The sequence below is a fragment of the Zootoca vivipara genome, chromosome 13 (assembly GCF_965207765.1).
Source record: "Zootoca vivipara chromosome 13, rZooViv2.hap1.1, whole genome shotgun sequence".
Lineage (NCBI taxonomy): Eukaryota > Metazoa > Chordata > Lepidosauria > Squamata > Lacertidae > Zootoca > Zootoca vivipara.
In genome coordinates, this window is record NC_142596.1 from 30,735,976 (window position 1) to 30,748,551 (window position 12,576).

The following is a 12,576-nucleotide window of genomic DNA, read 5'->3' on the forward strand; positions in this document are numbered from 1 at the left end:
ATTTCGGACTCTCCCAGTTCCCCCTTTTACTAAGCGTAATTTCAGTTCTCCACATTTTCATATCAGTTTGCAACAAAGTGTTAATGTGGTGCAGTGGTTAATGTTGGAAGAGGACCTGGGAGAGACCAGGGTTCAAATCCCCATTTGGCCATAAAGCTCACCGGATGCTCGTGGGCCAGTCACAAGTAATTTTTACCATTTTATTTATTATATTTCTCTCTCTCTCATGAAAATTGGCATTTGGTGCAAAGTTCTCCTCATAAACCCATTCTTCTATGAAGCTTTGATAACTACACAAATTTTGTTTTGAAAGCAATTCCCCCCCTAACGATGCACATTACAATGTAATTTTCACCCAAATATGTGCTTTTATACACATTTCCCCCCTAATATATGTACTTCTGTGTCTTTGTTGTTGTTGTTAGAGAACTGCACCACAAAACTCAGGCAAGTGTGAATTTCAAAGAAGGGCTATGTTTTGGTTTGTGCATTGATTCTTGAGGTGGTTCCTCATTAAAATGCAAACAAAATAGAAATTCTCCTTCACCACTAGTTGATGAAGTGGGTTGTGTGAAGTTACCTGCAGGGTGTTAATACAAGAGCGAATGTCATTCTCTGCCTTTTCGCACAAGGCCAAGAGAGCCGCTGTGTCAGCCTTCATGCCTTGCTTAACGGTGATCTGAAATGCAAAAATATGTAAATTAGAGGCAGCTGCACATATGGCCCATGTGAACATTTAACTATTTTATATATATATTTACCGTATATTCCAGCGTATATGACGACTGGGCGTATAAGACGACCCCCCCCCAACTTTTCCAGTTAAAATATAGCGTTTGGGATATACTCTCCGTATAAGAAATATGACCCGGTGTATATGACGACCCCCGACTTTTGAAAAGATTTTCCTGGGTTAAAAAGTAGTCTTATACGCAGGAATATACAGTAACTAAATTTATTTATTTCATAAAATTTATATACCACTTGATTGTTGTTGTTGTTTTTAAAAAACAATCAAAGCAGTTTGCCGAAAAGATAAAACAATAAAATAGATTAAAAGTCGCATCAACTTTCCAAACATATACTGCTTAATCAACAAAAACCTAAGTGTAAACTGTGTAAAATAGTTATTAAAAATAATAAAATTGAATGGATAATAAAGAAACATAATGAAGAAGTGAGCTAGCTTTTGCCAAGCTCCCCTGGATTGCTTGCCCTGGCGGCCATGTTCCTCGCCACAGAAAGAGCCACCAGGCCAGGTGAGTTCTTTAAACGCTGACACAGGTACAAAGTTCATGCTGCTGGGAAGTGTAGCCCCAAGAAAACGCAAGAATAAATTATTTCGGATTTGGGTCTTACTTCGTGCAGCCTCTGGACCAGCCTGGATGGTGCCGTTGAGGGGAAGTTGAGAAGAAAGGCTTGTTGCCTCAGCAGACGCAGAGAAGGGACATACCTAGAAAAAGAGGCAGAGATGTATATTGGCAGGGAAATAATGGAAGGAGTCCTGAGTTAGAGGTTGAGTTGCAACAGCTATGGATGGGCCTAACACAGATACTTATGAGATCTGTTCATCACAGAGCATGCCGGGGCTTTAGGACATTGCTTTCGGAATGCAATCCGTTCATTTGCACCCTCATCTCTAATTTGTTTTTCAAAATAATTTTTCTTTGATTTTACAAGTGTGGAGTTATAACAATACAAAACTGCAATATCCATATTTAGAGATTTCTCTGAATCTCTAGACTTCCCACCTTCCCCTCCATGGGTCCTATTATAAACCTTTTCAACTGCGTATTATTTCATCACCCAAAATTTATGTCTCTCCATTTTGTCCATAATATCTTCCACGTTACAAGTGTTATTGTAATCCTGCAAATGTTCACATCAGCTTACAGTGGTCTCTCAAGGAAATTATAATTCCCCCCCATTCTTTATTGAAGTTTTGGTCTTCTTGGTTCCTGAGCTTTCCGGTCAGTTTTGCCATTTCGACATAGTCCAACAGCTTAGTTTGCCATTCTTCCTCATCTCTAATTTGTATGTAGTGCAAGTTTCTGGCTGTCAGTGTGGTGGACAAAAAGGTTCTGAGAGTAGAGTTGGTCAGGGCTGAGGGGAGAGGGAGTTTTTAGTCCAGAGAAAGAAGAATACAGAAATCAAAGGGTGGGTGGGAGTGACACAAAAGATACACATGTTCAGGGTTTGAAATCTAATAATGGGATTTTTCAGCTTTGAAAATTCAGGAGACGTTTCTCCCCAAGATCTGGCAGGCCTAATGTGGGAAATGAAGCTTTTTAGGCCCCTACCGATAAACAGTAACCAGTCAGGATGACCAATGTCATTCCCACAATGCTTTGCTTCAGCCACTGTACAGGTAGTGTGGCCATGCTCCCATACGTGTGAATTTATTTATTTGATTACATTTATAGCCCACTGTTTTCTCCAAGCTCAAGGTGGCGTACATAGTTCTTCCCCATCTGAATTAATCCCCACAGCAACCCTGTGAGGTAGGTTGGGCTGAGGGCAGTGACTTGCCCAAGGTCACCCGGTGAGCTTCATGGCCCAGTGGGGATTTGAACCCTGGTCTCCCCCAGGTCCTAGTCTGACTCTCTAACCACTATGCCACACTTGCCCAGGTGGACTCTTACTGGTCGTTGCAGATGCAGATGATTGGCCGCAGAAGGAGCCCCCCTTCTTTTCGCCTCTTCTTGCTGCTTGTCCCGCTTGATTCCACCTCTGCTGCCTTACGGTTGATGATGCCCAACAGCACGTTGATGGATGCCTGAAGAAGAGAATGGGGCAGAACAGAAGGAAAGGTAAATTCTTGGTGGGGAGGCCTCATGGCCAACACACACTCTCCACCTTACATGAAGAGATTCTCTCTCTCTCTCACCATAGGAGCCCCGTCAATCTCATCGATAATCAGGCAGTTGGGCTTCTCGTTAGCTCCTAGCACAGACTTCATCTGGGTGGCTGCTTCAATCCGCGTTTTGAAGACATCTGGGCTACGGTCATCGCTGAAACAAAAACCCTGCCTCAGAAAGGTTGGCAGAAGTGCGCCAATAGTGGCTAATTGAACCCCATAATTTAACTATGCTCAACATTAAGAAGTACTTCCTTTCATCTGTCCTGAATCTCCCAACATCTGCTGGATCCAAAGCTGGCCCCTTTTCTGGTGAGGGGGCCTGATAGAGAATTGCTGGCCTGCAATTGTCTCCCAGGAGAGCTGCGTAGTGCCACCTTTCATGTTACTTTAAAATTCCTGCTGAAAACCCAACATTTCGGTGAAGCCTTTGGCTCAGCCTATCACCTCTCATGTCCTACCATGTAAATCTAATCCGAACATGTGCATCTGAAACCACACATTTGCTTCCTTGCCTTGCCGTCCTTTGCTGCTCCTGCTGTCAAATATTAGATTCTGAACTGCTCGAGGCAGGATCTTGTCCTTTTGTTACTCTGCAACAAAGCAGGTGTGGGGAACCTTTGGTTCAGTACAACCTGAACTACAACTCCCATCAGGCCTAGCAAGCATGGCCAATGACCAGGGATGATGGAAGTTGTAGTTCAGATTGTACTGAACCAAAGGTTCCCCACATATGAAATAAAGGAATACAGCCTGTAAAGTGGCTTAAGCCAAGCCTGTAACTTATGTCACAACTTGCATCCATTTCACAGATGTGACAAGGAAACAACTGAGCCTCCAAAAGGTCACCCACAGGGCCTAGAGGGGACATGAACCTGTGACGCCTCCATCTAGTACTCTAGTCACAGTGCATTTGTATTCTTGCAGTGGTTTAGCCTGAATGTACCAGAACTGCAGGTGGAAGGGAACCCAGAGAAAGGCAAAAGGCTCCTTGGCTGGCTCACCTGGCATTCATCTCCACTGCGTTGTACCCAGCATGTTTCACAATGACGTGAGCCAAAGTGGTCTTCCCCAGGCCGGGTGGTCCGCACAGGAGGGCAACCTGCAGGCAACAAACAAAGAGAAAAGCCACGATAACATCAAAATACAGGGCTTTATAGCAAATCTTACAAGCACCTTAAAAGGAAAAAAAAGGAATTAGAACATATTCCCCAAACATTTTATCCATGGTAGGGTCAGCCTCAACTTTCACTTTGTTACGACTAGGTGTAGATCTAAGCTCCTATTCCAATTTTTGTAGTGCAAGAGGTTAAGAACAGAAGAACAGCCTGCTGGATCAGGCCAGTGGCCCATCCAGCATCCTGTTCTTATGGTGGCCAACCGGATGCTTCTGGGAAACGCATAAGCAGGACCCGGGCACAAGAGTCTCTCCCCTCCTGTGGTTCCAGCAACAGGGATTCAGAAGCATCATTGCCTGAAACCATGGAGGCAGAGCATAGTCATTGTGGCGAGTAGCCCTCAAAAGCCCCCTCCATGAATTTGTCTAATCCTCTTTTAAGGCGATCTAGGTTGGTGGCCAGGGACGCGGGTGGCACTGTGGGTTAAACCACAGAGGCTGCTGATCAGAAGGTTCGAATCCCCGTGACGGGGTGAGCTCCCGTTGCTCAGTCCCAGCTCCTGCCAACTTAGCAGTTCGAAAGCACGTCAAAGTGCAAGTAGATAAATAGGTACCGCTCCAGCGGGAAGGTAAACGGCGTTTCCGTGCGCTGCTTTGGTTCGCCAGAAGCAGCTTAGTCATGCTGGCCACATGACCCGGAAGCTGTATGCCGGCTCCCTTGGCCAGTAAAGCGAGATGAGCGCCGCAACCCCAGCGTCGTCCACGACTGGACCTAACGGTCAGGGGTCCCTTTACCTTTACCCTTAGGTTGGTGGCCATCCCTGCCTCCTGTGGGAGGGAGTTCCAGAATTTAACTCTGTGCTGCATGAAAAAGTCCTTTCATTTATCTGCCCTGAATTTTCCAACCTTCAATGTCACTGGATATCCACAACTTCTAGTTGGGGGGGGGGCGCGTGTGGATCAATATGCATGGGATCAGCCTGCACATTCTTTTTGCAACTTTTAATCACTGCATTGGCTTTCCATTTTGCATCTACTCCTTCGGTGGAGAAGGGTATTCCAAAGAGGGGTCACCCCTCTCGTTTCCTCCACACTTAGAACATCAAGAATTGCAGCTGTTTGCCTTTCCGTAGGACGACTTTTCCGGATCTGCCTGCCATGCGTTTACTGTGAGAGGCCAAGGCAGCGTAAACTGGAAATGATTAGGCCAAGCAAACAGCCTCTTGTGGATTTTTGAGGCGATATTTGCTGAGACCTTTTTGCAAGTGCCCTAGAAGTTGTCCAGGTGCCTGCAGGATCCATGTGGACAACTCCCTGGCCCCAACGCCCTTCTCCACCTCAGCCAGCCTCTCTCACTTTGTATTTTGGCCGGTTGTGATGGTCCAGCTCGGCCTCCAGGGCCTCCTCTGTCAACTGGGCTTTGCTCTTCCATTTGCTCTGCTGCTCTTTGGGGTGCCTGGATTTCTGGTGAGCTTCAGTGCTTGTCTGGGGCTTCTTGGTGGGCTTCTCCTTCCCAAACACAACCGTGTCCCAAAGCTTGAGCCACTTCAAAAGGCAGCGATTTGTGTACTGAGGGGGAGAGAGAAGAGGGTCAGGTCAACCGTCCTCAAATGTGGCAAAACACACAGAAATTTCCAGTCAGCTTCGGAGGCCCTCCTCTGAGTACTGTTTATGTTAATTATTATTATTTTCATTTGTGAGTTGCCTAACATAGGGCAGCCTTTACACCAAAGCCTCCCGGCAAAATGCAATGAGTAAGTAGCAATACTCAGGTAAAATGCCAAAAAGGGGGTTGAGAAGGCTTAAGAACAAACTGCTTTACCCATTTTATATTGGGGCCAGGCCTTGCTTCTGAGAGAACATGCAAACTTTCAATCATATACTATTCAGAACGTGTTGGGTGGTAAAACTGTGCTACAGGGGCACTACTGAATGATGAAGGGAAACAGTCTCCCCTTAAACTCTCATGAAACCTTCTTAGCTTCCACTTTCACCAGACTCCCCCCCCCTCAAGCTTTTCTTTACCACCACAGGGACTAGAAACTTAGAAAAGACATCTGGATTCCCTAGAGGAATTTTATACTCAGTTGCAACTGCTGCGCTTCTGCAAGGCAGCTGCAAGCTGCACGGAGAAATGGCACCCCCTGAAGAGCAACGGCTGACGAGAAACTCTTACATCATCACTGAGCAATTCCACGTAATGCCTGGGAGCAAACCGATCAACCCAGAGGGACCCCTGAGCCTCCTCCCCGCCCTCTTCTGCTGTGTCAGTCTTCCCTTCTTCCTCACTGGGGGCCGAGGCTTCGATCTGAGTCTCCTCATCCCCAAGACACCTGCAAGAAGGAAGACTTACTTTGAAAGCACTATATTACTGTGTGGGGAGGCTACCGATTGGCAGAGCTCAAAAAGCTTCCTGCTCATCTATTAGAACATCCTGCTGCATCAGGCCAATGTCCCATGCAGCATCTAGTCCAGCATCCTAATCTCACAGTGCCCACCCAGATGCCCCAAGGGGAAACTTGCAAGCAGGATCTGAGCACAAGAGCCCTCTCCCCTCTTGTGGTTTCCAGCAACCACAGAAGCATTGCTGCCTTAAGACTGTGGAGGCAGAGCCTAACCATCATGGCCAGTAGCCCTCAAAAGCCTTATCCTCCAAGAATTTGTCCAATTTTCTTTTAAAGCCATCCAAGTTCGTGGCCATCACTGCTTCCCGTGCGAGCGAGTTCCATAGTTTAACTCTGCGCTGCATGAGGAAATAACTTCTTTTATCTGTTCTGAATCCAAGCAAACTTACATGCCTCTGCCTGTGTATTTATAGCTGTCCAAGGCTGAACTTGCCAATCCAGGAGAGAGAGAGAGAGAGAGAGAGAGAGAAAGGGCTCTAGTGGAGTGGTAGAAAGTCCCAGGTTGTGTGAGAAAGCCACTGCCAGTCAGAATAGACAAGATGGGGGAATGTGGCCCTCCAGGGCTTTATCTGGCCCTTGGACTCTCCCTGGGCCACACCCATTTGCAAGTCCTATCCTCCACCCCCTCTTCCAAGACCTCTGACCTGGCTGTGATGTGTCCTTGAGCTCTTGCTGGCCTGGATAGAGGACCACAAGATGTGAGAGGGTGTGCAGAAACCTCAGACTTCTGCGCAGCTCCAATATACAGTGCACTACTGTACAAAGGTCTCAGCATCACTGCTCCACCCACTTTGCCTTTGGCCCCGCCCATCACTGGACAGCAGCCCCCAGAATGTTGCCTACCAGTTAATGTGGGTCCTTGAAGCAAAATAAAAAAAGCTTCCCATCTTTGTCATAGGTAATACCGACCCATTTCAAGCAATGCCTTGACTCGGTATAACTCAGCTTCCTATTACCCTAGAAAAGCCATTCGGAGGAAGAACCACCAAGCCCACCTGTTCAGAACCTCCATCAGCTTCTGTGAAGACTCACGGATCTGTCTCCGGCGCTGGAATGAAAAGGAGAATGTAAAACGAAAAGCAAAAACACTCATGTAGTGAAGGACGGCGAGTGTGTGGTTGTGTTGCATGACAGGCATTTCATCCTTCGCTTTTAAGGTGCGTTTTTGTTTAAAAGCAAAATCTGAACTGGACGAAGGATCTAGCTGGGCTATTCTGTACGTCAGGAACGTGGAACCTGTGGCCCTCTGGATGTGGCGAGACTACAACTCCCATCATCCTGGGCCATCCTGGGAGCTGGAGTCCAATGACATAGGGAAAGCCACAGGTTCTTCATTGGTGTTCTACATCCCATTTTGAGTGGGCTATAAGGAGCACAGTCTTGACTCATGTTCCACTCCACTGTGGTTTGTTCAAAAGGGGTTTGGCTGACTTTTGACCAGGAGAGGTCAAAAGTCCCAGTTTTGGTACACATCTCAGCACATTAAACTGACACACACACACAGGTCTTGTGCACTGCTCTTCCCCTTTTTGTTGCACCATGACTGAAGGTTTAATTAACCATAGTTTCTTGTTGCATCTGGACTGGGTAAGAACAGTTATCAGTATCAAAACAAACTAACGATCTGAAACCACAAAAGGGCAATACCTCTTCAGTAACTTGTTCCTTTACATAGGAGAATGGGACACCCAATAGCTGAAGCGGCCTCTCTCTGTTCCACCCAACCGAGCTGGAAAGCTGCAGAAAACAGAACAGATTTTCACGCAAATTAAGTGCCAGTCTCGTCAGGAGGATAGAAGGTTGCCCACCTCCCCCTGAGCTGCAGCAGTGAAAGGAAGAGGGTGGATGTAGCAAGCTGCAGAAGAGCTCTGTTTCTTGGTCCTGCTGGTACCTGCGTTCCCATCCCATCATCCTTCACAGCCATGAAGACTCGGGTGCCGTCGGTGGAGGTCACGTTGATATAGTCTCCCAGGATGGGTGGTCGCTTGAGGACCTTCCTGCTGCATTTTTCTTCTGGTGGTGTAACATGCAGTGGGAACATGTCACTCACCCCCGTGCCATCTGGGATCCCAAGAGCTTCAAAGTGAGTCCTTTGAGGTCCAGGAAACACAGGGAGAAGAATCATCAGAGGGCTCAACACCATCCTTCAAAACATGACATCAGAACAGAGTTTGGGGAACAAGTAGAAACACTAGACGTGTTTGAAACTTAACTGTGTTCCAGGGTTGCGTTATGCCTAACGCTGACCTGGCACCAGACATGAAGTCCTCAGAGTTGAGGACCTCAAAGTCCTACAAGACCTTGAGGAGCAGGCAGTGTCTCTGACTCCAATGTGGAGGATCCCATCGAAGATCCCTCTGGGTTGACACCTGATGAAGACCTCTGAAACGGTCTTCTCAAGAAGTGCTGGCATCAAAAGCTTTGGGTCCAGGTCAGAGTGACAACACAGCATATGTCTACAGACTCAAGTTGGTCTACTCATGCATAAACAATCCCTGACACTCCTTCACTGCTGGCAGCTGAGGTTAGAGTGTGGTCTAGGAGGACGGCATATATAAGGCCTCCATCTTTAACCTTTCTGTTGCTGGAAACAACACTGGTCTCTCCTCCTTGCTGAACTCCCTATGATACTGACCTTTCCTGACTACGTTTCTGCATAATGTTTAGGACCTAGACTGATTCTCTGTGCTTTACACATTGGGCTTGTTGAGATTATGATGCACCTTGAACCCTGCTCCCTTAGGTGTTTTGGTAAAAGGCTTTATTCTCATTGGACTGAGACCCTAACCCCCGCCTAACTCAGGGCCCCACCTGGAGCATGACAAGCTGGGGAGCCTGTATGTTGCTGGGACTACCCAAATCAGCTTGGCAAATGTCGTGACATCATCCTGAGATCCTTGTGTCATAACATGATGGTAACCATGATCATAGGAAGAACCAACATTACACCAAGGAGCCAGCTAAGCCACCGACCCCATGCTATGCTGCGTATTTCATACAGTGCCTAGTTTTAGGCACTTGATAAAAGCTAAACAAAAAACAAAAACAAAAAAAACACCCTACTATTTAATCAAGAAACTGGTGCCCTCCAGACCTGTCGAACTACAACTTCCATAATGCCCGGCCACTGGCTGTGTTGGCTGGGGCTGATGGGAATTTTAGATAAAAACACCAGGAGGGCACCAGGTGGTCGGAGAAGGCTACTCAATTACTTCAGCAGGGCTAATTGAGATTTTGAAAACTGTGCAATGAGGGCAACAGACTGAGTCAACAACGCTCTCCTCTTCCCACCAGAACGCTCACCTTTCATCCTGCAGTTCAGAACTGGCACCTGGAGGAAGAGAGAGAGATGCTCCATTCTGAAGTGGCTCTTTAATAGCTCGCTCTTCCTGTGTCCCAAAATCCAGCTTCTTCACGGCTTCGAATCTCCGTTGGCGCTTTGGCTTTGGAGCTGTCAGACCCAAAATGACGTGAACAGCTTTTACAACAATGTGGGCCTATTGGTCTTCAGAGGGATAGCATGCCGGAGCAGGAAGAAAATTGACATGCCAGAAGATCTCATAGAATTGAAGAGCACGAAGGGACCCCTATGGCCATATAATCCAACCCACTGCAATGCAGGAACAACAGCTAAAGAGTCCCTGACAGATGGCCCTAGAAAAGACCCTATTGCCCCCACACGTTATAGGGACAGCGTGTATAGTGCTTAGTGTTGGACTAGGATCGGGTAGACACAGGCTCAAATCCCCCACTCATCCATGGAATGGTCTTGGGCCAGTAATTGTCCCTCAGCTTGGCCTACCTCACAGGCTTGTGAGGATACAGTGGAGGACTAACAAAACACTATGCTGCTTTGAGCCCTGCAGAAGAAAAGCAGGATATTAATAAGACGACCTCCTGCCAAGCTGGTATCAAGCAAATTAGCACTACAGTACTTGCATGAAAAACTCAACAGCACACAGCAAAACCTACTCTGAGTAGCAGCAGTCTCCTGGAGAAGCTGACTTGGAGAGATTTCTGGCTCTGCTGCAAGGCATTCTTGCTTCCCAGACTTCAGACCAAGATGGGTGACGGGCTCCTCAGAGAGGACCTGGCCTTGAGAAGCCTTTCCCATGAATGGGTGGCTAGCTACAGGGCTGGAGTCCTTAACCAAATCCCCGGCAGTGAGGGCCTCTTCAAACGTACGCTTTCTGCTTCGGAACTTGGACACTTTATGGGAGGGTGCCGAAGGGGCTTCTTCTGAAAGAAAGGGGTTGAAAACCACAGAGAGCATGACTTTGTCTTTGGCCATACCTGGTGGCACGGCAAAACTTTTCTTTTTTTAAAAGAGAAATAGGTCAGATTATCTAACGATCCATTAGGAGTTACAGTGGGGTCCCATGCCAGCTCTGTGAGGTAATTTAGAGATGAGCTCTGCTAAAAAAAAGAGCTGCTATAAAATTTGCTATTAACTGTACCAAACCTGGTAGCAATAACTGTAACCGTTATAGCTTTACCACAGTAGTTCAAGTATTGGTAACTCAATGATTCTTCAAAATCAACTTCATTGGACTGGTCCAACTTCATTGGACTGGTCATGTTGTTCGGATGCCTGATTATCGTCTTCCAAAGCAACTACAGTCGTACCTCTACTTACGTATCCCTCCGGATACATAAACTTTGAGTTGTGAATGAGTCAACCCCGGAAGTGTATACTTCTGGGTTTCGACTCATGCTCATGCACAGAAGCGCTCTATTGCGCCGTGTGTGTGTGTGTGTGCACAAATGGCACCTCTGGATACTGACTTTTCAGGTTGCGGACGGACCCCCGGAACAAATTAAGTTCGTATCTGGAGGGTCCACTGTACTCTATTCCGAACTTAAAAACGGAAAGTGTAATGCTGATCAACAAAAGAGGCTTAAAGACTCTCTCAAGGCAAATCCAAAAAAAATGTAGTACAAACACCGACAACAGGGAAACACTGGCCCACAAGCGTTCCAATTGGAGAACGGCCTTTACCAAAGGTGTCATGGACCTTGAAGACTCTCGAACTCAGAACGAAAGGGAGAAACGTGCTAAGAGGAAGACACGTTTGGAAAATTCTCACCGTGATCAACTCCCACCTGGAAACCTATGTCCCCACTGTGGAAGGACGTGTGGATCCAGAATTGGCCTCCACAGCCACTTATGGACTCATTGTTAAGATCATGTTCATGGAAGACAATCGTCCTCTGCTACGTGTGATCGCCAAAGAAGACTGGTGCTCCAAGATCTGCACTGGCAGACAATTTGCTACTGGGCCAAGTTCAAGGTTTTACTATTTGCATAAAAAGTCCATTATGGGTTGAGTTGTCCATACTGGAGATTGACTGCACCACTTTGACTGCTTTGATCTGCAGAACTTGCATTTTTAGAAATGTCAGAAAATATCTGTTCTAATTTTACAAGAAGCCTGCCTTTTAGAAGGGATGCACCTGCACATTGTTTTATATACCTGTTTAAGTAAGTTTTCACTGATTTTATGGGTGGGTGTTTTTTTAAAAAATAGTTTCCTGGATTTTAGTTGCATTTTAGCCACAATTTTATTATGAACACTGCTTGGAACTTTGCTGTTTGTTTGTTTATTTATACAGATCTATAAACAATTTTGCTGATGTAATGAGGATAAAGTCCTATATACATTTACCTGGAAGCAAGTCCCACTGAACCAAATGTGATTTACTTCTAAGTGGACAAGTACGGTATAGAACTGGGGACAAACATGCCTTTCCTCCTCTGCTGAATTTTAGACTGGAACCTCCTCAGGGCCAGGACCTGTCCCCCAAGTATACTGGTGGAGTTCTTGAATACATACTACTGGTGAGTATTTTGGATTGTTTTTACTCCTGGTTATACTTGTGTTTCGGTAAATGCAACAGGAGGTGTTGCTGCAAAAAAGCGACAGACCCGCCCCTCCCTCATTTCCGCCTCTCTTTCTCAAGCCCAGAATTCTCTGTGACCGTCAAGAGAAGCCCATCAGCCCCCACCTTGCAGCTCAGCCAGCGCCTCCAGCTCGTCCGCAAACTGCTCCTCAAATTCATCTTCAATGCCATACAGCTCGTGCTCATCCTCTTCCATATGCAAGATCTCCTCCCTACCTTCGCGAGGCGGCCAAAAAAAAAAAGGAAAAGGAATATATTTATTTTAAAAGCTCAGTTCCACAAACTCTGGTGGTATA

At 46.6% G+C, this 12,576-nt stretch overlaps 1 protein-coding gene across 4 annotated transcripts in view; it reads right to left on the reverse strand.

The window, feature by feature from the left end:
- The window catches only part of CHTF18 (chromosome transmission fidelity factor 18), a 39,824-nt gene that overhangs the window by 26,620 nt on the left and 628 nt on the right, over window positions 1-12,576 (reverse strand). The window contains exons 2-14 of one of the 4 annotated variants that reach the window (XM_035131917.3): window positions 12,386-12,492; window positions 10,352-10,615; window positions 9,683-9,830; window positions 8,271-8,469; window positions 8,027-8,116; window positions 7,375-7,427; window positions 6,151-6,307; window positions 5,331-5,543; window positions 3,862-3,959; window positions 2,888-3,011; window positions 2,643-2,776; window positions 1,360-1,453; window positions 581-679 (exon numbers count right to left, since the gene is read on the reverse strand). In XM_035131917.3, the coding sequence (XP_034987808.2) occupies window positions 581-679; window positions 1,360-1,453; window positions 2,643-2,776; window positions 2,888-3,011; window positions 3,862-3,959; window positions 5,331-5,543; window positions 6,151-6,307; window positions 7,375-7,427; window positions 8,027-8,116; window positions 8,271-8,469; window positions 9,683-9,830; window positions 10,352-10,615; window positions 12,386-12,492 (1,780 nt within the window). Of the gene's footprint in view, window positions 1-580; window positions 680-1,359; window positions 1,454-2,642; window positions 2,777-2,887; window positions 3,012-3,861; window positions 3,960-5,330; window positions 5,544-6,150; window positions 6,308-7,374; window positions 7,428-8,026; window positions 8,117-8,270; window positions 8,470-9,682; window positions 9,831-10,351; window positions 10,619-12,385; window positions 12,497-12,576 lie in introns of all 4 variants that reach the window. The other 3 variants (XM_060282989.2, XM_035131916.3, XM_035131915.3) reach the window with 3 other exon arrangements.